Raw genomic sequence first — 23,240 nt, forward strand, 5'->3', positions numbered from 1 at the left:
ATGACCTTGTGAATTTAGAAAGAGCAGTTAAGGGAGGGGGGGCAGAACACCTATTTCAGTATTTCTGTGAATACTAGTCTTGGCATTATTAAATAAATATTGTTATTTACACAAAAGTATATTCATATATTCCAATGTCCAAAATGTCATCAAAAAGTAGTCAAACAGTATAAAAACTTCTAGCCAATAGCAAATTATGACTTGTGACCTATGAAAATGAAGCAATTAAATAATATCCCCCATTTGAGTTCTCTTCTTCTTCCTAGTAATAACTGTCAGCTAGATATATTTGATGATTAATCAGTGCTTATTCCTTTAAATGTCAGCTGCTCATGTCTAAAATGTCAAGCTAAAACTTTCTGTCTTGTGATCCATTTGAAGAAGGCCTTAAAGAAATTACAATATAAGTCTAAGATCAAACATTAAACAGTATTAGTTACATGGTTTAGAACATACATCATCTTGAGAAGATCATATTGTCTGTTATGTCCAGATGGGGAAATCCTCTTGTTCTGGTAGAAATAATGTAATTCCAAATTTTGAAAATTTCTGACATTAAAAAAAATATATGATGCTTTTTTTTTTATGAATGATATATCTGCTGTAGGTCTTTCCCTGTTTCTGGGGATCATATTGTATCAAATGAAAGAAAGGAAAGAAGAGATTATATTGTAGCCAGGAGACATGGCCATAGAAATAGAGTATCTGAATTACCCAAGGTAGAATATTTCATAGGCATTTGGATGATTCTGAAAGTGACAGTAATACCTGAAGTTATTTTGAAGTTTAACATGTTTATCTTTTATCTCAAATTCTTTTTTGTAGTTCTTTCAAATGATATCCGTTGTTATAGTATTGAGGAGAGCTTCAGCTTTTTGCAGCCAAACTGATGTCCTACTGTAATGCTTTTGCTTCCTACCTTCTACTGTTCCAATAAAGCTGGATCCACTTGACATTTCAAGAGCCCCTGATCTCTCAGGGTATTTTCTTTCTGCACACAGTGTCACTCACCGTAGATTATACCTTAATGAACCAGGATATTAGTGCAGTGCTTTGTTAGGTAAAATATGACTTGTTTTTCATCTCTATGCAGTAAACACAAAATACCTTATTTGTACTAGTCAAGGGTGAACAGACAGTAGACAAGCAACAGAAGGAGTATGGAGATAAGGAATGAGAAATGAGGCCAAGGATGGTGTGGTGGGAAATGGATAAAAGAGAGGTAGGTGTTGTGTCTGGATATAGCAAGTTCGAACCTCATTTTATTGTTTTTATTGGTACTGCTGAATGCAGCATCTGTGAGACAATGGTCATAAATGAAATAGTGGTCATAAAATGAAAAAGGAGACTAGGCATAAGGAAAACATTCTTCACCATGAGGCAGTCAGGCACTGCAACAGGCTCGTGAGAAAGGCTATGCAGTCTCTGTTCTTGGCATTTTTCAAGATAGTGCTCAACACATCCCTGAGCAGTCTGGTCTGAACAGAGTCTGTTGACCCTGTGTTGATGAGGAGGTTGGTCAAGATGATGTCCTGGAGTCTCTTCCAACCCAAATGATTCTCTTTCCCCATTTGATCCACTGGCATAAGCTAATATTACTTTTCTGCATAGCATATACTTTTGTAACACAATTAGAAAATAGGTTACCTCTCTGTTTATTGTCTACTTCATAGTAGAAAATAGCCCTGCTATAGTAGGGTTTCCTCAAAAGCAAAACTCAGGAAAACTACATAGAACATCATATATTATTTTTTAACAAATGCTCTTAATATTTACAAAGTCAATGTTAAGAGCTGCCAAAATGAGATTTACTTGTTGTAGTGGGTCAACCCTGGCTGGGGGCCAGGTGCCCACCAGAGCCGCTCTATCACTCCCCTCCTTTTCTAGACAGGGGAGAAAAGGTACAACGAAAAAAAAACTTACGGGTCGAGATAAGGACAGGGAGAGATCATTCTCTAATTATCATCACGAGCAAAACAGACCGAACTTAGAGAGGAAATTCATCTTATTTATTACTAAGCAAAACAGAGTAGAGGAATGAGAAATAAAACCAAATCTTAAAACACCTCCCCCCACCCCTCCCATCTTCCTGGGCTCAACTTCACTCCCGGCTTCAACCTCCTGCCCCCTCAGCGGCACAGGGGTATGGGGAATGGGGGTTACGGTCAGTTCCTCACACGGTGTTTCTGCCGCTTCTTCATCCTCAGGGGGAGGACTCCTCTCATCGTTCCCCTGCTCCAGCGTGGGGTCCCTCTCACGGGAGACAGTCCTTCATGACCTTCTCCAACGTGAGTCTCCTCCACGGGGTGCAGACCTGTAGGAGCAAACTGCTCCAGCGTGAGTCCCCCACGGGGTCACAAGTCCTGCCAGCAAACCTGCTCTGGCGTGGGCTCCTCTCTCCATGGGTCCACAGGTCCTGCCAGGAGCTTGCTCCAGCGCGGGCTTCCCACGGGGTCACAGCCTCCTTCAGGTGCCTCCACCTGCTCTGGCGTGGGGTCCTCCACGGGCTGCAGGTGGAATCTCTACACCCCCTCATCCTCCCTCCATGGGCTGCAGGGGGACAGCCTGCTTCACCATGGTCTTCACCACAGGCTGCAGGGGGATCTCTGCTCCGGCGCCTGGAGCACCTCCTGCCCCTCCTTCTGCACTGACCTTGGTGTCTGCAGATGTTCTTACATCTTCTCACTCCTCTCTCCGGCTGCAAAAGCGCTCTCTAACTGTTTTTCTCTTTCTTAAATATGTTATCAGAGAGACGCTGATGGGCTTGGCCTTGGCCAGCGGCGGGTCCATCTTGGAGCCGGCTGGCATTGGCTCTGTCAGACACAGGGGAAGCTTCTAGCAGCTTCTCACAGAAGCCACCCCTGTAGCCCCCCTGCTACCAAAACCTTGCCATGCAAACCCAACACATTTGTGTAAACTTAATTCACTTGTTTTGGGTGTAAACATACTGAATCATATTCTTATTGCATGATTACATGCTAGGTTTTCCAGTGGGATGAGTGTCTCATTCAATGTACAAAGTGGATAGGTTCACAGAAACTTATTAATGGTTATACATGAGTGAGTATTTAGGGCCAAAACATTTTTTATGAAGCTACTTGAATGCCATGGAAGAGACTAACATTCTATGCATAGTTCTACAACAGAGTTCTTGTATGATACTGCACAGATAAGTCCTCTAAATAAAAGTGTTCACGTGTAACCAGAAATTGTACCTGACACGGTACAGTATAGGTTGAGAACTATAGTTGCTGTCTACTTGTGGCTATAAAGTGGAATGATTTGAAGAATGCAAACAATAGCTGGAATTTTTAAATTATATTTTTTCTACCTATTTACTGAGTAAGTAAGGATGAATAGCTTTGTATCAGAGGGCTCTTCAGTTCTTATTAGTGTTAATATCAGTACAATATGTTTGTTATGGGGAGATTTTGTTAAGTTCAGTAATTTGTGTAAGGCAGATATTTCTAAAGAAAATTAATAATTCTATATTTTTTCCAAATAATTTGTATTTGAAGACAAACACAGATTATCATAAAATCAAAGAATGCCTGAGGCAGGAAGGCACCTCTGAAGACCATCTAGACCAACTCCCTGCTCAGAGCAGGTGTTCTATTCACCCACTCAGTAAAAAAAGATTTTTCTCTTCTTAAATGGAATTTCCTGTGTTTCAATTTGTGTTCATTACCTCTTGTCCTGTCACTGGGCACCACTGAGAAGATTCTGGCTCTGTCTGTACTCACCTCTATCAGGTATTTATACACATGGCTAGGATCCCCCAGAGCCTTCTCTACTCAGAGGCAGATTGCTGGCTCCTGGTCACCCTCTTGTTCACCAGGACCCCCTGGGTTTTCTCTGCAGAGCTGCCCTCCACCCAGTTGGTCCCCAGCCTGCACTGGTGCATGGAGTTGCTCCTGCCCAGGTGGAGGAGGGTTGTGGAAACGTTGAATCTTTGCTTCATTCCTGAAGTGCCAGAGAGCAGCGAGGGCTAGCTGGTCCCTAAGGGACAGTGAGCCAGCAGCAAAGCACATGAACACAGACACCAGGGCAGGGGCCTCCTCAGTCAGCACCCATCCAACACTACCCCAGCAACGGAGCAGGCAGCCCTGGGGGTATCAGCCAAGCTGAGCCGGGAGTCCAGGTCATCAGACATGCAGAAACAGTTGTTGTGCAACTTGAAGTCAGAAAAGTTGATTGCTTTTATAGATGGTGACGTTAAACCTTTAGTTAATCCTAAGCAAACGAACATTAATGTGCTTAAAAAAAAAAAAAAAAAAGTGGTTTAAAAGATAGATTTTGACATGACATTCTTTGTGCAGGATAAATAATGTAATTTGTATTTTTAACAGTACAGCCTCAAATAATACAACTTAAAAATGAAACCACGTTTGAGAACGGGAAGGCGACCCTCATCTGTGAAGCAGAAGGAGAACCTACCCCAGAGATTACTTGGAAAAGGGCCATTGATGGAATAACTTTCTCTGAAGGTGACAAGGTAAATCAGCTTTTAATGTCTAAAATAGCTAAATATGTGTTGTCTGGCTAATCTTTTCATAAGCAGAAAATTAATTTAGAGATAGATTAATTCTAGATTCCTCTGGAATTGGAAGGAATTGCTGCTTTCCAAGGTAATAAGAAAGACATGGAGATTATAAATTTTAAATTAAAATTAAAAAAAACAAAAAAACAAAAAAAAAAAACACCAAAGAAAAAAGCAATTAAAGTGCTGAAAGGTAATTCACCATAGCAGGTCTAAATTTTCATACATAATCCCTGTTAAGGGTTTCGGTTTTGTCTTGGTCTTAATGGCTGCCCATAGCCCTTCATGATTATATTTGGACTCAAAATATTTCTCAAAATACAGTAGAGCTTATAGAAATCTGAAAAAAAAAAAAAATTCTGAATACTTTGGAGTATCTTTATTTTAATGTTTGGGGGTTTTTCCTATTTTTCTCTCTTATATTTTTCCTCACACAGAGCAAGTAGTCTGTAACTACAAATCGAGCCCATTTTCCCATTTTGTTTTTCCATTTTCATATTTTATTACAAAAGTTGAGTAGAGAAAGATTATAGTATGACAATGAAGAAAGTCAGTTACCGTGGGAGTAAGAGCTGTAATTAGATGGAATGGTGAAAGCAAAAGGGAACAGTGTAATGTTATTCCTAACCATGCAGATAACAAGCTGCTTCTACAGAGCTGTTTTTATTTTTCCTTTTTTTTAAAAAAATAATTTTCTTTTAGCATTTGAACAAGTATTTTCTTCTTAATTTCCTTACATAAACTACAGAATTTCTCTGTGCTGGTTAAAGTATGAGATGCCTTCTTTCTGGCTGGCTAATTCAGATTTTTTTACTCCAGATAATCAAGTAGCAAAATGGACAGTCTTCTTGCAGATGTTTGCATATTCATAGTTCTTGCTTAAAAAAACAATTGACAAACCTGTACAGCAATCATGCCAATGAGGGAATTAGATACATAGTAAGTCACTCAGTTTATAGAGAATTGCTATATATTAAGGAATTATGTACTGCTATTATTTGTGTTCTGAAGGATAATATCTGGTCTGGTCTAGTCTCTCACTTGACCTTTCCTGGAATTGAGGCAGTTTATATGAAGCTCTGTCTACCATTTTCTTGCTCTGTGATTTCCATTTTGGAGCAACATAAGAGTATTTATATCATATTTTTTTTAATAGTTTTGCATTAAAACAAAACAGTTTGTCTCCCCAAATATTTAAAGTCAAAGGTCATCTTTCTGACCCACAAAGACTACACTTGGTTCAAAGGTTACAAATCTAGCCTTTCACTTATGTTTGGAATGTTCCTAAAATAACTTTGTTATGTCAGAAGTTGAAAAGGAAAGCAAATCGCAGAAACAAGCTAAAAATATTGGTGCAGTTGAAACCTGAAATGTATCCAGTGCTTATATAGGACAGTATTACATTCTTAATTCAACCTGCAGATGTTAAACTATCTAGATGTGTTACTGTTGCATTTTTGGAACTGTGGTTCAACTGAATAGTACTGACAACCAAATTAAAACCTATATTTAGTTTCTACTAGTGTGCTGACATACTGTATTCGGAAGATGAAAAGAATGAGAATAAATGTAGTTACATGGTTTCCTTTTGTTCTTGCCAGTGAAAGAACTCTGTGTGTATTGTTCATGGGAGAGTTTTTGCTGAATGTTGAATAAATGTCCTGAAATACTGTATACGTTCTTGAGCTATAAAATACACTGCTGCATTTGCCCTGTGGTCGTCCCAAAGCCTTGGCTTGTGCTTTCCTGCCAAATTAGGTGAATAGGGAACAAAACTGGCAGTGATTAAAATATTGAATAATTGTTGAATAATACAGCAATGTTTTGCGCACAGAAAGAGAAAAGGTGAATTGAAGAAAATGGAGTGTGTTGTAACAGTCTTAAACTGAAATTGTTATTTATATGTGATAACTTCTGCAGTAATGTTCAATCACCAGACATACTTGCATAAATATAAAAATTACAATCTATATTCAGATAATTAATCTTTTGAATTTTTTACCAGTTTTAAAACGTTTTTGGTATAGACTTCATCCAACATTTTGGTGAATTAAGAATATCTTTGGGTGTTATATTTTTTTTCCACAGAAGATGGAAGAACTGCTCTAACTATAATATTAACATGATAATGATTAAAAACCACAAAATGTGTTGTTCTTATTTTTTAATTATACTTTTATTACTTTTAGTATGCAGCTTCTCAATCATGTTATTCTCGTTTTGCTAAAATTCAAGTATACCTTGTATGGGTAAGGAAGAAGGCTGAATGTAAGATCATTATAGGCCTGCATGGATTCAGAATGTTTTCTTTCATATGATTGATAGATCTTTTAACCAGGACATAGGCTTTTCTGAGTTTTGAAATGATTGTGTCCAAAAGAATTGAAATATGCACCAAAGTCATAGATCAAAGAAAGAACTCTACTAGGCTTAAGGAGGATAATGTTAATGAGTAAGAAGACCATAATTATCTCATAGGAAAATATAGCTTTGATAAAGGATTTTCAATACATCAGAAGTGGGTACTTGAAAGTTGAAGCCAACTGAGTTCAAACCAGAAGCAAAGAAGCCTTTTCCTCTCTCCTTTTATCAGTTAGCCTTTGGAACAATCTACCACACAGTGTGTGGTCCCTCTTTCATTGAGAATTTGAAATAAAAGGGTCTTTCCCCTTCCTCTGACCTCTCTTGAAAGTTTAAATGGAAAGTTTTCCAGAAGGTCACATTAGATGACCTCTGTAATCCTTTTATGGCTTTATAACTCATGCATACATGAGAATGAGTAAGCCTGTGTAAATGAATGATTATGTGTGACAGAAGGTGTTTGGCTCACCCTTAAAGATTTGAAAATGGGTATTTAGTCCAAGACAGAGCTTCATCTGCTGCTTCAGTGTCAAGCCAAAACTCTCTGCCTGGTGCATGTGCTCTGCCTCTGCGCTTCTAGCCTCCGACTGCCCGACATCGCACGTCCTTTCCCTGATGCGCCAACCTGGCCGTGCCCCTTTCGGCTGTGGTTCGGAATGGTGTGTTCCTACAGACCTCTGTGCATCCAGCAGGCCTGGCCCTTTTCCCGGTAAAAAAGAGGAGGCAGAAGAATTGCTTTCTGCAGAACAGAAGGAGGGATAGTGATTGGATTTGATTTGCTGTAATCACTTGTAAAATGGATTTTGGACACGCACACACATATCTACACACATCCCTGAAGAAGAGTATATCCTTATTCTGTGATACAAAAATTTCATTGATTCTTGTGCATACTGCAGAAGTGTGAGGGCAGAGTTTTCGTGCTCTACTTTCCTAGTGTCTGATTCTAGCAGAAATATGAAAGCTGACCAATGTTGTTTGTAATTACCATTTCAAGCTCTGTTTTGGAATGCAAATAACTATAACAGATGGGGCTTGATATGAGATAGTAGCTCCACTGTATGCAGCATGTGTCCACAGAGACAATCTTTACCCTGAAGAATTTATGATCAGAAAGGTCAGAGTCCTGTATCTGATAGTCAGTTTTGATAATGCCTCATGTGTGGGGTAACTGGTTAACAAAAAAAAAGGAAGAAAAAAAAAAAAAAGAAAAAAGAAAAAAAGGGGGAAAAGAGAAACAAAAAGGAAAAAAAGGGAAGGAAAAAAAAAACCACAAAGAAACAAACCCCCAAACCCCACAAATGTCTTTGAAATACCTCACACTATTCTTCTTGTATCCACAAGTGAAAAAAATCTCTGATTTTTAATTTTATAGTGAAGACTACAGAGATAGCTTGAGTTCTGCTTCCTTCCATTTACCTACCATTGCAGCAATAATCTGGGTGTCCCTGTAAAATTTCCTATGACATTGTTTCTAAATATTGCAGAGCTCAGACCAATAATTAAATTCTTTTCCAAGTTTGCATTCACTTTATGTTGACATGCAAATCATAACTATTTGGAGCTTGTAGAGTTTTTCATAGTTTTCATGATCAGGCAAAAGGTGAAGGATTTGGAGTTTGTTTTGTCTTTTTCTTTGAAAGGTCAACTCTGCTTTTTCCCCAAGGCTGTTAACTCCACTTCAGCTATTACAAATGTTAATAAAAAGAAGCTGATTTTTGTTTTACTCCCTGTATATGCTATTGTCAGTGCACAAAAAGAAGCAGTGTTACAATGTCAGCAAATTGTATTGCCTTTCATTTGAGATAGTAATGAGAGCTCTGTTACATTCTTGCTCACCAAGCATCAGCTCATTATTCAAAATGAATCACCCAAGAAAGAAGAAACATAGATATATCTAGGGTATTTTAATTGATTCCAGGAGATTTCTTTCTTTTTCTGAGCTGTACAAATCCCATGCTTTGTAAATTACTCTCAGGAACTTTTCTCTTTTGAATAGTTGGACAAATGTAAGGGGCAAGTCTCCTTGCCTTGTTGAAGAAAATTGTTATCACCTGTTTCACCTACATGTTGTGTGAACAGCTTCTATTTACAATATCATAGAATATTTTTGCTGTTGTAATATTAACACAGGCCTGAAGGCCAGAACAGTTTATGTAGCCAACTGCAATTGTGTTTGATTAGGCAATTGAGACACTCCGCAAACAATTCAGTCAGACGATAAAGATTTTTTTTAATTTTATTTTTAACCCTAAAATGAATCATGGTGGGCTTCACATGTTAAGGTTATAAAATAGAAGAGTAAGAATATTGTGACTGGAAGAAGAAGGTAAATAAATGGACTTGAGAATGATTAGAAAGCAAGAGGGTGTCCTTAAATATTAGGTAATTAGTACTGTTGAGAATATACAGTTTTATACCCTGTGACATGTGCAAAACATGGAGCACGTATGAGCACTGAGTAGCATACTCTCACCAGTCATCTGATCCATAGAAATCTTCACAGGTTTCGGGGCTCCTTCATCTTCTCTATGGCATGTTTGGCTACACCAATACGGAGTTGGGACAAACTCTTCAGTTAACTAGAAGGACCTAAAAGTGGAGTGTACAATTTTGGGACGTGACAGTATTTTAGTCAGAAGATTGATTTTGAAGGAGTAAGATTGTATGCAGTTAGAAGTAAAGAGCAGCTTTCCTGGGTGAGCTGAGGAAGCATTACAGTAGGAAAGCTGCAAGCCAGTCGGGATATTTCAAAGTTCTTAAGTAGCGCAATCACTCATCTGAGTTCCATACACTCCTTCAGGTAGCAGTATCTGCAGTGATGTGTAAATGAAGCCAAAACTGAAGCCAGAAATTATTTTGATGTACCATAGCCTCTTCCCCAATGCAGGCTTGGTTGGTGGTTATATTGACAACTCAATACTAAATCTCAGCCACATGGCCAGAGGGCCCTTCAGATTTGCTCCTCTTTTAGGAGAGAAATTAAATGCTCTGTTACCCAGAGTAGGCCCAAATGTCTTTACATATAAACATCCATATATGTATTCATGTTGTGTGGATCACTGTATAATTACATTAGCTCAGAGTTCTCTCATTTCTGCAAATTTTTTTCTTTCAATAAAACTTTAAGGTCATTTTCCACTGGGACAGAATTAAGTAAGCAGGGACAAAGTCATTGATTATTTAAAGATGACAAAAAGCCAAGAAAATGTAAAATTTAATACCTCTTCTGTATTAAAAGCTTAAGCAACCTAGGGAAAGAAGGATGTGTATTTACAAACATCACTAATTTAATCAACTGTTTAACATGACACCTAAACTTAAATTAAGTATAATGTTTTTATCCATTCTGTAAATGGATAATGCTATTTCTACCTGATTTATATTTATATTTCAAACTTAAAAATTGTCTCCTTTTTAATCCGTTTGCTTAGGTACTACCTATGCACCAAGTTGATATTTTTGGGTACTTTCTGTGGGTTGTGGTGCTGCATTTACTGGCTGAAATGAAGCCGTACAAGCTTGGAAATGGCCTTTCTTTCCCTTCCAATATTAGCTTTTTTCATTTAGTCATCAGTGATGATATTCCATCTGTTACACTGATGAAGACTGAAATTATCACGAAACTTTTTAAGGGACAAAAATTCCTATGATACAAGTGCAGCTTGGACTTGAATATTCATTCATTTCTTCCACTTCACAAAAGATCATTTCATGAGCTTCTGCCTAAGTATCAGTTGTATTATGTCTCATTTGTATTATATTAATAACTGTCTAAGAGTTGTTACTTGTCTGATGAAATAGAGATCCTGCATTTGTTGATGCATTAAGCTATACAGCTACACTTTATAGACTGGAGTCCTTTGGTAGTGTTCACTGGTGTACTATAGGACATTCTCCAGAAACTTCGGAAATGTTACTTTTTCTAGGTACCATGGAAACTCATAGGAAATGAGCACAATCAATGGCACAATCAACAGTGGAATGCTGGAAAAATGTATTTTTAAATCTGTCAGTAGTTTTCCTGACCTGGAAGGCAGTTTGAATACCCTTGTATATTAGGAGAAAATAAGTATTTAGACTTTTGGAAAAAGCAGGATGAAAGCAAGTGGCCTGGATTCTGTCTTTCAATCTGTTGTTTGTTTTGCTTAACAAATTATCTAAACTCTGTGTAATAATTAGTTCTTAATAATTTATTAATGTCCTTAGTATGCTGATAAAAACCCCCACATTTCCCTATCACATTTTCACTATACCATCTCCCTGTGTGCATCTACTCCTACACCATTTTCCTATTAATGCCAGTTCTCAGATTTCAAACGCAGTCAAGTTATGGCAGTTTAACATGACAATGCTGATGGAACAATGTGTGTCCATCATTCGTGATAGTTAGGGGGCTGTGCAACCTAACCTAAAGCATGACGCGAGAGTCTTATTTCTTTGCACTGGCATAAGTGAAGACTGTTTGTACCATCCCTTACTGACAGCTTCTGAAATTCAGCAAACAGTATTTCCTTGGACTGCATAACAGCCATAGGTCTGAGCTCTGATTCATGGTCGAAACAACTCCTATCTATGCATGGACTCAACGTGTGTTATTTAAATTTCTAAATGTTGCAATAACATAAATAATGGTATCAACAATAAGATAGTTTTTGTCTTTCTATAAATTTCGGCTTGTACAAATCAAGTTGTGACATATATTCCAAAAGGTCAATGAATTAATAGCATGTGGTAATCTTTACCTTACTGCAAGCTGATTATCTAACATGCTTTATTATATCTTATAGGTAGCTCATATGTAATGTTAAAGCCCTCAGGATTATATTACTTGGCAAAAAATTATTGACTTAACATGGTACTCTATAAAATGTTCTTCTTAAAATAGTATACAAAAGTGGATATTTAATGTAGAAATTTGCGGTCGGAATACAGTTTTGTGAATATTTAGAATTCCAAACTGAATAAATACCATTTACCAGCACATTTCAGAAGTCCCATTTAGAGTTGCGGTCTGTTGATCAATATATATTTTTGTTTTAATTTAGAAGATGTGAAAATAAGTACAGAATCTCATCAGAAATTACAGTGGCTTCCTTTATAATTTTTAAATGTAGGGGGAAAAAAAGAATTAGCTGATTAGACAAATATACAATATACTGATTAGACAAACATAATATTTACAGTATGGAACTTGCAATGTTATTTAGATTGCAATTATCAGTGGTTCCTTGTCACAGATTCAAAGTAATTTCAGTAATACCAAAACTATAGTAATCTCTTCTGAGATAAAAGTGTCACTATCTATCTCACCCAAAAGCAATGCTGTAGGTATTTAAAATTAAGACCTCTAAGAACTTTAAGATTAATCGATATTCTTTACAGACTCCTGAACTCACAGGTCATCATATTTAGCAGATATGCCCTAATTATGTTAAAAAATCTTTACAACTTCTGTGTGAAAATTTACAGATTTATATAAACAGATTAGTCCTTTTGTCTTTATTACCTTTATCATTATATTTGTTCAAATGAAATTGGGTGGTCATAAAACATTACACATGCATCATTGACCTTGTAGCAAATGCCAAAATATCAAATAACATGGGGTTTTTTTGCTCGTGAGATATTCTCAGTAAATATATTTTTGACAATTTTATTGGTAACTTTGTTTCTTGGATAAGGCATTGGGAGGTGGTAGCTGTACAAAAGAGAAAGAAAACTCTCACCCCTACCAGCAGCCCACCAAGAGGCCATTTGCTGCCCATTGTCTTTTCTGCTCCAACGTGCGTCCCTCCCACAGGCTTCAGTTCTTCAAGAACTGCTCCAGTGTGGGTCTTTTCCACAGGGTACAGTCCTTCAGGAACAGACTATTCCAGTGTGGGTCCCCCATGGGCCACAGGACCTGCCAGGAGCCAGCTTCTGAGTGGGCTCTCCATGGGCTGCAGCTTCCTTCAAGGCAGGTCCACCTGCTGCAGCGTGGGGTCTTCCGTGGGCTGCAGCGTGGCTATCCACTCCACCGTGGACCTCCACAGGCTGCAGGGGAATCTCTGCTCCAGTGCCTGGAGCACCTCCTCCCCCTCCTTCTTCTCCCACCTTGGTGTTTGCAGAGCTGTTTGTCACTTTTTTCCTCTTTTTCCTCTCCTTCCTCACCCAGAAACTGATCACCTTCCTTCAGGCCTCCCTCTCCCCTCCCAATCTGCCTGTGTACTTGAGAATCCTAGAGCTGGGACTAATTTTTTAGCTGTGATTAATTTATCCACATGGTCTCTGCAGTTTATGTGTTGTTACAGATCTATTTCTTCAGCAGGGTATATGCATAACTTCTGACAATTTAATTTAATAATATATACTCCTTGAATTTCCTAGCTTGGGCAGTTGAGTAGAAAAGCTATAGATTGCTTCCAGGGTTTTGTTTCTCAGTGAGACTTTCCGTAGCAGAATGACATATGTTTTTTTTGTGCTGCCATGCTGCAATCTTTGCTTTCCAACTTGTTTCAAACTCTAGTAGCAGCACATTCTTCCATAATAGTTTCCACCCAATTTGACTGATGTGTTCAGCATAATCTTTTATTTCTATCCATACATATAAATACATTTAGAAATGTAACTGAAGAAACTTTACTGGATGATACCAATTAAATAAAATAACTTGAAAACAAATATTTTTACACCATTTCAGATATGTCCAGGTTAGCTCATTTTCTCCATTTTGCTTGCTACTGTAATAAATTCCTGATGTTTTTTCGGTTGCAAAAAGCCCTACAGAATTATCTGGGTTTATGAGCAAAGACCTCTTGATCTGTGAGATCTGGATCTGTGTCCTGCAGACAATTCCCCTGCTTCTCATGACTCATGTTATGCATTTCTGGCTTTCTGTGCCTTTCCTTCCCCTAAGGAAGCCTTGTTGCTTATACATTGCCCTGCAGGGCTTCTCCTCATCCCAGTTTCCAGACAGACTTCCTATCTGCTGTCTAGCCATAGTCATTTTAATAAAATATACATCACCTTTACAGAAAACTGGAAAGGATCCCAAGCTGCGTACAACTACTGAACAAACCAGTAAGAGAAACTCAAATCGTGATCCTTTTTTTTTTTTTTTTTCTTTTTGTTTCCTTTCCCCAAAGAAAGCACATGTTGTGCTGCTCTGTATGGGCTGTTCTGTGGTATATAACTGCATACCTTCAGCACATCAGTTATTCCTGCAACTAAAGCCAAACTGTGTCATGGTTTGAACCTGAATTCTATCAAAATGAAATTAATGTATATACAAATGCATTAAGCTCAATTTGAGATTGTTGGAGTAGTTGTCATTTTAAACGTTATTTTATATTCTTACCGAAGAGTTTTGTGAGCAAGAGGGGCATACAACCATATTTATCCAAGAATTTGTTATCAGTCCAAGTAATGTTGTATCAAGTTAAACAAAATAAACTATTATTCTTAGTTCAAGTACGAAGATACAAACACTTTAATCCAAGTTAATCTAAGTAATACAGAGAAAAAAATTAATGTTGCAGTTAAAATTGTTATACAAAAGCTTCCTAGTTTTCTTTTCATTCTCATAGTCACCTGTCCAGTATTCCTCTGAGATCTGAGGTTGACAGTGCTTATTTTACTTAAAAAAAAAATAAAAAAATGGAGAGAATGGTTGACAATTCAGCAGCATCCTAAATTCTTCTTCTCAAGGAGAAAATCTCCCATCCAGACCCCTTAAAAAGAAACCTAACCAAAACCATGCTTCCTTCCCTGCCTTGGGTCAACTTTAAGTTATTTTTGTCCATTTTGTACTGCAGCCAGCTTACATGCTTTGTCTTCATGGGTTTCCAGCTACAAGTTGTTTTGGTTTCCTTTTTTTTTCTTTTTGGTGTTTTCACCTGTTAGTTATTAAAGTTACAGAACTGCCTCCTCCAGTCCCGATTAAGATACAGAACTAATGTTTGTTGATTAGACCTTTGCCATACATGGTACTTCACAGAATCATAGAATGGTTTGGGTTGGAAGGGACCTCAAAGATCATCTAGTTCCACCCCCCCTGCCATGGGCAGAGACACCCTCCACTAGACCAGGTTGCGCAGAGCACAGAGCTAAAGCAGACACTAATTCAGGTATTTACCTGATGACTAGGGACTCGCAGTCATAAAGCAAATTGAAATCACCTCAGATCAAGGCAACCCCTGGCAAGTCCTGAGACCCTGCACTGCTGGAACAGTGCAGAGCCTTTACTAGTAATAGGAGAATAATATAGTTCTGTATGGGCAGCTTGGTGAAGTACAATGGTATAGTTTCACTGTACTAGTTATTTTTACAGCTGAAGTAATCTTTACTTCAGGTTTGAACTGACCCAAACAGAAACAGGACCAGGTTGAAGTTCCTACTTGTTGTTACTGATGCTGTATATATTTAATAGTGATTATTCTTCTTTAGGTGCATGGAGATTGACTAATCACTGAAGAATAAATTGTAGCAAATCACAGTTAGTATTTTAAGTCTCAGCAGTCCTAGATCCCATACTGATACACATTTGCAGCCCTATGCTTATGCTAGGGTCTTCCCTTACTCATTCTTTGCAGGAAGACCTTATGACTCCAATTTGCACTGAAATTACAAATGCATCACTACCATTTTAAAGATTTACAAAGCTGGGGTACAATTACCTGTGTCTCATTCTCATTTATCCAAAGAATCAATTTAAAATAAGATTGAATCGTCTAAAGTAAGATGTAATTGTATGGTAAAATCATTATTTTTAGTGGCTGTTTTATGTAAGGTCTCTACTGAATACGAACATTGTGCTTAATGGTCTTATTCCTGAGAATTTTGCTGGTCTGAATCCATCAGAGTCACCCATGTTAATGGCATCATAGCAGTATTGGAGTAGCTTCAGATCAGCAAAATTCTTAGGAATAAAACCGTTAAGTACACTATTTGTCAGTGAATCAGAGTTTCTAATTGTAAAGTACATATGTAATTATTACAGTTGTAATATTTCTGTTACAAAAACTCATTTGTGTTTACTATTGTTATTTTTTATGGCCAACACTAATGCTTGTTTTCCTCTAAAACCTTTTTTCATATGATGCTAATATTTTTGCTATTAATAACCATCAACTGTTTCTTTCTTGTGATTTGCATATTTAGCAGAAGTAATCTTGAATGCCTGATCATCATATTTTCTCTCTTTATTATTTTTCTTTCATACTCTTTTGTGAGTGAAAACCAATCAAGGTCTCAGTAAGTGGTTTTGGTGTATTGGACATCCCATATCATCTCATTATGTAATAACTTAAGTTTGAAAGAAATGCCAGCATGAATCAATCAAATATGAGTTCATCAATCAAATATCAGTTCATAATTTCTAAAAGTTATACGAAGCTTTCAAGAATACATTTTTCCTGAGACTGTACATGCTCTTAACAACCTGCATAGAACCCGCTACTATTTCCAATCTGAATTCTTTAAAAGTAACTGCTATGTCTGCAGATGAACAGAAAAATCAAAACAACGATTTTTTTTTCCTTCAAGATTAGTTTTTTGTGACTTCCCTGGTGTTACACTATAGATCTGCAAACAATAGGTTCTTCAATAATTTCTTCCTTGCGGAAAACAAATTCCTAACAAATTCAGGAATTTGCAGCATGCTGACATATATACTTAATGAGCTGCAGTTCTAAAAGAATCACAAGGTCTCCTATAAAAATCACAGAAGTCCAAGACACTGCTGTAGCATTATTCTGATTCACTGGACTTTAAGACATATGCACGTAGCAATACTCTGGAATTTTCTACTGTCTCCAACAGGTGCATGGATAGAATACATTTACCTGAAGAGAATGGGAAATATTGTGAATGTACCATCCATAATCCAGAAGGGAGCTTCCATCAGCTTCTACACGATGATGGCTGTTGTGACTAACAGCCCTTTCTCATCATCAAAGGTAGATTTTCAGACTAGGAATTGCTGGTCACTTACATTTAATAGACTTCTGGAATTTTATCATCATTTAGTATCAGCATGTCAGGTTACCGAAGTTCTTATCTTTCATGCCCTTTCAAGGAACAGTTTCATAAGAAATTATTATCTGCTTAAATCTCACATATAAGAAACGTCAGCCTGAAGTATGTGATCTGAAGTTTTCCTCTCATGTGGATATCAACACAGCTCAAAATCAGAAAGCTTCCTAACAATATTGTTATTCATGAAATTCCAAAGATGATTCTATTAATCAGTATTTGTTTTCTCCTTGAAAATTCAGTGATGCATACTTGGAACATGACCAAGACAACGTAATGAGTTGGCAATTTTTGACAATTTGATCTGAAGAAGGAAGAACTAGGCATAAAATTAAAACAGGTTCTCCTTTTTTCTTTTTTTTTTTTTTTTTTTCCTCCCCTCTTTTCCCCTAGCCCCATGGGAGGATCTTCTATCATGTACATCTCCAGCAGCTCCTTTGGAGGAACTTGAAAAAGTCCTGCAGTTTTTACTCAAGTTGTATGTTCTCACAATGACTGTTCTTGAGTATGTTGCACTGTGTTTTAGAAAAGAAACAACACTCTCAATTCCAAGCCACTGTTTCTTCATCTTTTCTGTTGTTAACACATGCAATGCACGTCCAAAATAGCACTAAGGTACACAAAGTGTCAGAAGACATATTTGGTAAGCATGTGACAGCAAAACTGAACTGCAATGGTGTAACTATGGACAGTGATGGCACTTTGATCACAAATAAGCTTTAAACATAAGAAGAAAAACAAATAAAGGTATTTCAACTTGTCTAGATTTTAAACGTAGGGATTTTTTGTTTGCAGTCTTTCACTGGGACTTCAGGGGATGAAGCAGTACTTTGTCAGCCAAATGGTAGACTCTGTAGGAGGGAAGATAATCAACTGAAAGTCACAGCTGCTGTAACCATCCAAGTAATATTATCAAAATCCAGCTACAAACGAGTCACGAATTTCTGCTTCTGTTCTCACCTTCCACTCTTGCTTTCAGCCAACTCAAAATGCACGTTTTGGCAGCCATACAACTTCATCTCATTTGGTGCTACAGTTCCTCAGTGGGAGTTGGAGAAATGGTTGATAAATCAAACTCAACCACTAATCACACCATCCACCTCTCCCCAAGTACAGCTTTCTACAATTGAAAAAGAATGACAATTTCTAAGCATCATAATCAACTAATTCTCCCCTTCTGAGAAATTACACTTTTTTGCACTACAATGGCAATAGAATTGTGCAGATTGAACATTCCATGGTACCTGAATAAGTTATTATATCCCAGAAGCTGTTCTTGTCTCTTTGTGGATGTTGTAGTCTCATCACATCCCTATTCTCTCTAGCAATCATACTCTGAAAACTGCATACCTCCTCTGCATGTGGAACCCTTGAAATATACTATCATCATCATTCTGGTACTGCCTTGGGATCTCTGGAACATGGTTTTGGAGCTGTGCATCTATCAGTCAGGTCAGCCTCAGCTGGTCAGGACTTTGGGAATATTCATGTGTGGAACTACAAATCATCTGAGAAGTCAGGGGAGCAAGAGTATGAGAGAAAAAGCAGGTAGTAGAATAGCATATATAGCATGACAAGAATTTTATAAAAATAAAAAATATAGATTTACAGAATATGTAGAATTAATCTCAAGTGATGAGATACTTCCTATTTCATGATTATTGTAGAGTTCATTTGGGTTAAGCTACATATTCTGAGTAAGTATATTGCAAGTGCAGAAAGTTCCCACCCTTTGGTGGTTTTTTGGTGAGGTTTGTGGTTTTTTTTTCTTTCAGAAGGCACTTTTTGATACTTTGGAGTTGTCATTATGGGTAATTTTACCTGGAGACCTCTATAGAACAGTTTTGTTTTCTTTGACAATGACAGAGAACTATACTGCTATCAGTATTCAAAATAAAAGGTGGTTTTTGGTGAAATGTTAAATTCTTGATCTAGGGAATATGTTTTTCAGGTGGATAAAATCACAAAGTCAGTTGTACCTGAGCTGTACCTATCAAAGTCTCTGCTGAAGATTGGTCAATTGTGTTTTAGCTTTATGCTGGTGATTAGGTTGTAGGGGAAAAAAAACACCACCAAACCCCCCTCCCCCCTCCAACCCACTTCAATTACAATTAATGAAATTGTGCATGAGTCCATCTGCAAAGTAGGACCAAGGAACAGGACTTCTTAAACTGTTCATGAAGAAGCCACATGACAAAAAGCATTCTGAGCAATGCAGCAGAAAGCATCTTATATATTTTACATCACTTTATAAGCCATTTCAAAGAGACTATTGTAATAATTTTCAGAAAGTTTTGAAAAAGTAGAAATTAACTTTAGTAAATATGTATTTTTATGATCATTTAGGCCAAATCTTCTTGCCTACAATTGTCACGTTTTATTTGCTTTTGTGGACTTTGCTTAACTTAGTAGATCCCTCTGAAAACGCTTCTTACCATATATTTGGTGATGAGAATAGATGATGTGGTCATGCAAAAATGTCCTGTCCTTCAGAGTATTTATGAGGTTGGTTTTTTCCTTAACTATAAACCTAAGATAAATTATCATTCATATTTAAATATTTTTTTTTCTCATACAAGAGAACATAGGAAAGTTATTTTGAGTACAGACCAAATGTGTCCATATCAAAATATTTTTTTTCTAGCAGTACTGGAAAACAATTAAACTAAAAATTAGACTGAGAAGTTACTGTAAAAGCTATTTAATTTCAAGGATCTTTTTGCTTATTTTCATTACCTTCTTTTAAAACATCAGTTAACACTCATATCTGTGCTTTGGAATGTATGGAATTAATTATAGTGAAATATATACTGAATTATACAGTCAGTTATAATATTTGGGATTACTATTGAACTGATAAAATTTTCCTTTGTTACGAAATTCAAAACAGCACTGCAAATTTTATACTGCTGTAAAAATACCTTTAGTGACTTTAGTGAGCATTATAAATAATTTAATTCTTTTTACAGGAATTCTGTTGACCATACTGCCCAGAAGGTACAACTAGTGCACGCTTGTTTTTCAGAGAGTGAAGAATTACCATTTGGAATATATATCTTTTTAATTCAATTTTTTTTTCCTCTTTTTCGTATATGTTTCTAATAACCTGTTTACTGGAAACAGAAAATTGAGCTAGCTGAATAATCTCTGATATAATTAGGAAAATCATGATGAAAGAACATCAGTGAATGTGTCGTTACAGCTATAGGTCAATATAATTTCACAGTAAGAAACTTTCCATTGCGCAAGGAGAAAGTACTAGGAAAAAAATTGGCTCCTCATTGTAGGTTTGTGATACACAATAAGGAAGGGTAAAGAGAGTATTTTTCTGAAAATACCTGTTCCCTACTACTACTCTCTATCGTATGGAGCTGCCTTAGTTCATTAGGAGGTCAGCTCTTAATGTATCACTAATACAGTATTTAGTACTGTATCTGTGATTCATAGTCACAGGTTGCTTCAGCGTATGTCTCCTTGCAGATTCAAATGCAACTTCTTAGGGAAATATTTGTAATCAAGGTAAAATCAGAAATAAAATTGCTGAAGTGTATGTATCTTTTAGGTAGTAATAATGTAAATTTACTATTGTATTATATACTTGATGTTTTTAAAAAGAAGCAAATAATCCATAGATAAATAATACTGTTATAAACTATGTCATACAAGGTACTTGTAATATATATATATATATATATATCAGAAATTAGAAAGCTATTTAGTGTTTTGTTTTAAAGAAACTGCATTTTAATTATAGCAAGAAATCCTTCCAAAAAACATGATATTCAGTACTGTAGCATGTTTATTAGTCACTTCATAACTTTTATCTTTCCTTTTTTAAAGGTATAATGAAAATAGAATTTTCAGCATTAGAAATGACGTAAGAGATAACGAAGTGGTCTTGGTTACTAATTTCTACCAATCCAGAGGGTTTTAGGTTTGCTTTTGCATTAGAATTCCTTAACTTTAATTTATGTACCTATGCTTTGAGGTTTTCACAGGAAAGAAAATTCATTGTTCTTGGATTCTGATGTGGGATCAGAATACTTTTCTTTCCATAGAAATTGTAATATACAAAATGTTTTATACGACTGCTTTATGTCAGATACTTTAAGATGTAAATTGTGTGCATTTTTCCTGTATTCGGTGAAGAAACAATTGTACAGAGTTAAAAGCTCAGTCTCTTATATATCAGCTGCCACTTGCTGAGTATTTAGTGTAAATAGCAGTAAACTTGAGTGTGTATATTTATAGGATTGGACATTAAAGCATGTTTCAAGTTTAAATTGTGATACAGTGAAATAGTTACTGGTTTTCCCTCCCTTTTCCGCCTTCCTCAATAATGAGGGTAGGTAAATATAAGTATTTTTATTGGCTTTTTTTTTTCCTCAAACAAAAAAAATGTGAAACAAAGAAGTAAAGCAAGTTTCCCAAGGTTACAAAACAAGTAAAGAGCAGAACCAGATTAAAAATAACTTCTTTTTCCTCAGATATACTATTTCATGAAGAATGAAGATTCCAGCAGTGGGGGTTTTTTATCAGTTTTATTTAATTTTCCCTAATGTGTTATACTCTTGAAATTCAAATCGTTTGGGGGGATGGGGTGGGGAGGTGTTATGGATAAGGATCCTTATGAAGTTGCTAAATATAAAATTTATGTTCTAGAAAATCAGAAGGCAGCATTCATTTTTCTCCCTTTCCTTTTTCCATGCAATGATACGGAAATGAAATCCAGAAATTCCGGTTACATTTATGGATCATGTTTTTTAACAATTGTGAGCTTGTAACAAGAAAATGGGAATAATGAAAATAAACGTATGACTGGATTTGTGTTTTGATCATTGTTTGAGGGGTATTTCTATTTGGTTTCACTGTTACGTTATTAAGGACGAGAGAGAATGCTAACTGTAATCTAAGAGATTAGGATTTTACATTTATGCATTTTCATTAACTGCAGCATCATAACAAAACATGTTTTGAGTATGCAGTTCACTATTCCAGTCATAAGTGGATACATTTTGTGGTTTACTTTGACAGTGTTCCTTTAAGCATGTACTTATTCCCTTGATTATAATGCCTAGAAACACGATATCTTTTTCTATATTTTTTAAAATTTATTTGACAAATTTAGAAGTTGTTTAGCTCTCAGTAATAGCTTCACCATAGGTGAAGAGATGCTTTCAGTCATTCTTATCAATGGTGTTTAATATATAAAACATACATAAATATACATATATATATATAAAACCTTTCTTTTTCCTGAATCAATGTAAACAGAGCCCAGATGGCCGTATAGAAGTCAAAGGGCAGCATGGAAAATCGTCACTGCATATTAAAGATGTGAAGTTGTCAGATTCAGGGAGATATGACTGTGAAGCTGCAAGTAGAATTGGTGGGCACCAAAAGAGCATGTACCTTGATATTGAATGTAAGTTCTAATATTTTGTTTTCTCTTTTAAATTTGTTTTAAAAGAAAAAAAAAAAAAGTACATTCTTAATGGAAAGTCAGTTTTTCCTGGTAATTCATGTTTAAACTTGCATAATTTAAGAAAGCATGTCCTTCTGTAGTTAACGATACTGAATTCTGTGGAGGAATCCTGTCTTTTCTGAAGTTGACAAGACCCTTGTTGGTGACTTAAGCAGGACAGGATTTCATCTGACATCTGATATTCCACTGGTATTTCCCACTTACTTAGGTCTAAACTTAATAACTTCAAATATTCGGGCTATTGGAGACTGCCATGGGTGAAAAGTATTCAGTGGGATAATGCAAGGATTGACTTGAGCAACAGCTCAGTCTTGAGCTTAACCTTCTAAGATTCAGCAAAGTCTTCTGAGTTTTTTTCCTAGTTCTCTGTTTTACTAATCCCCAACAAGCCTCTAGAACTTCTTATAACCCCTCCTGGAGTTCACAAGTTTGTGAGAGTCTGTTTTTTAGACAGGCTGCTTTATGGACAGGCTGCTTTATTTAAAGCTCTTGGATTTTATCCATGAGAAAAGGAGATTATTTTTGCTTAGAGAAGAGTCTGATGCTATAGAAGCTGATCGAAGGATATAAATTTGAAATATACAAAAGTTCATTGGAAAATTGTCTCTTCAAACTGTTGTTCAAATTCATGAAGCAAAAGTCTTCAAAAAATGAAAAAAAAAAACAAAAAACCCTTCTTTTATATTTCATCTTTCTATTTTGCTAGAGATTTTCTAGATACATTTGTTCTACATTTGCAATATAGCTTGAGTGAGCCTGTTTGAGATGATTGAGATTCTTCACAGAAAAAGTCTTTCCATTGGGAAGACAGAAGTTGGAACAGGATCTGTGGCACAGAAA

General features: G+C 36.4%; 1 protein-coding gene across 1 annotated transcript in view; it reads left to right on the forward strand.

The window, feature by feature from the left end:
* The window catches only part of NCAM2 (neural cell adhesion molecule 2), a 326,924-nt gene that overhangs the window by 205,803 nt on the left and 97,881 nt on the right, over positions 1-23,240 (forward strand). Inside the window, exons 8-9 of the mRNA XM_075769966.1 lie at positions 4,350-4,495; positions 22,190-22,340. Coding sequence (XP_075626081.1) covers positions 4,350-4,495; positions 22,190-22,340 — 297 coding nt within the window. The remainder of the gene's footprint in view (positions 1-4,349; positions 4,496-22,189; positions 22,341-23,240) is intronic.

This window comes from Balearica regulorum, chromosome 1 (genome assembly GCF_011004875.1).
Source record: "Balearica regulorum gibbericeps isolate bBalReg1 chromosome 1, bBalReg1.pri, whole genome shotgun sequence".
In the NCBI taxonomy this organism is placed as follows: Eukaryota; Metazoa; Chordata; class Aves; order Gruiformes; family Gruidae; genus Balearica; species Balearica regulorum.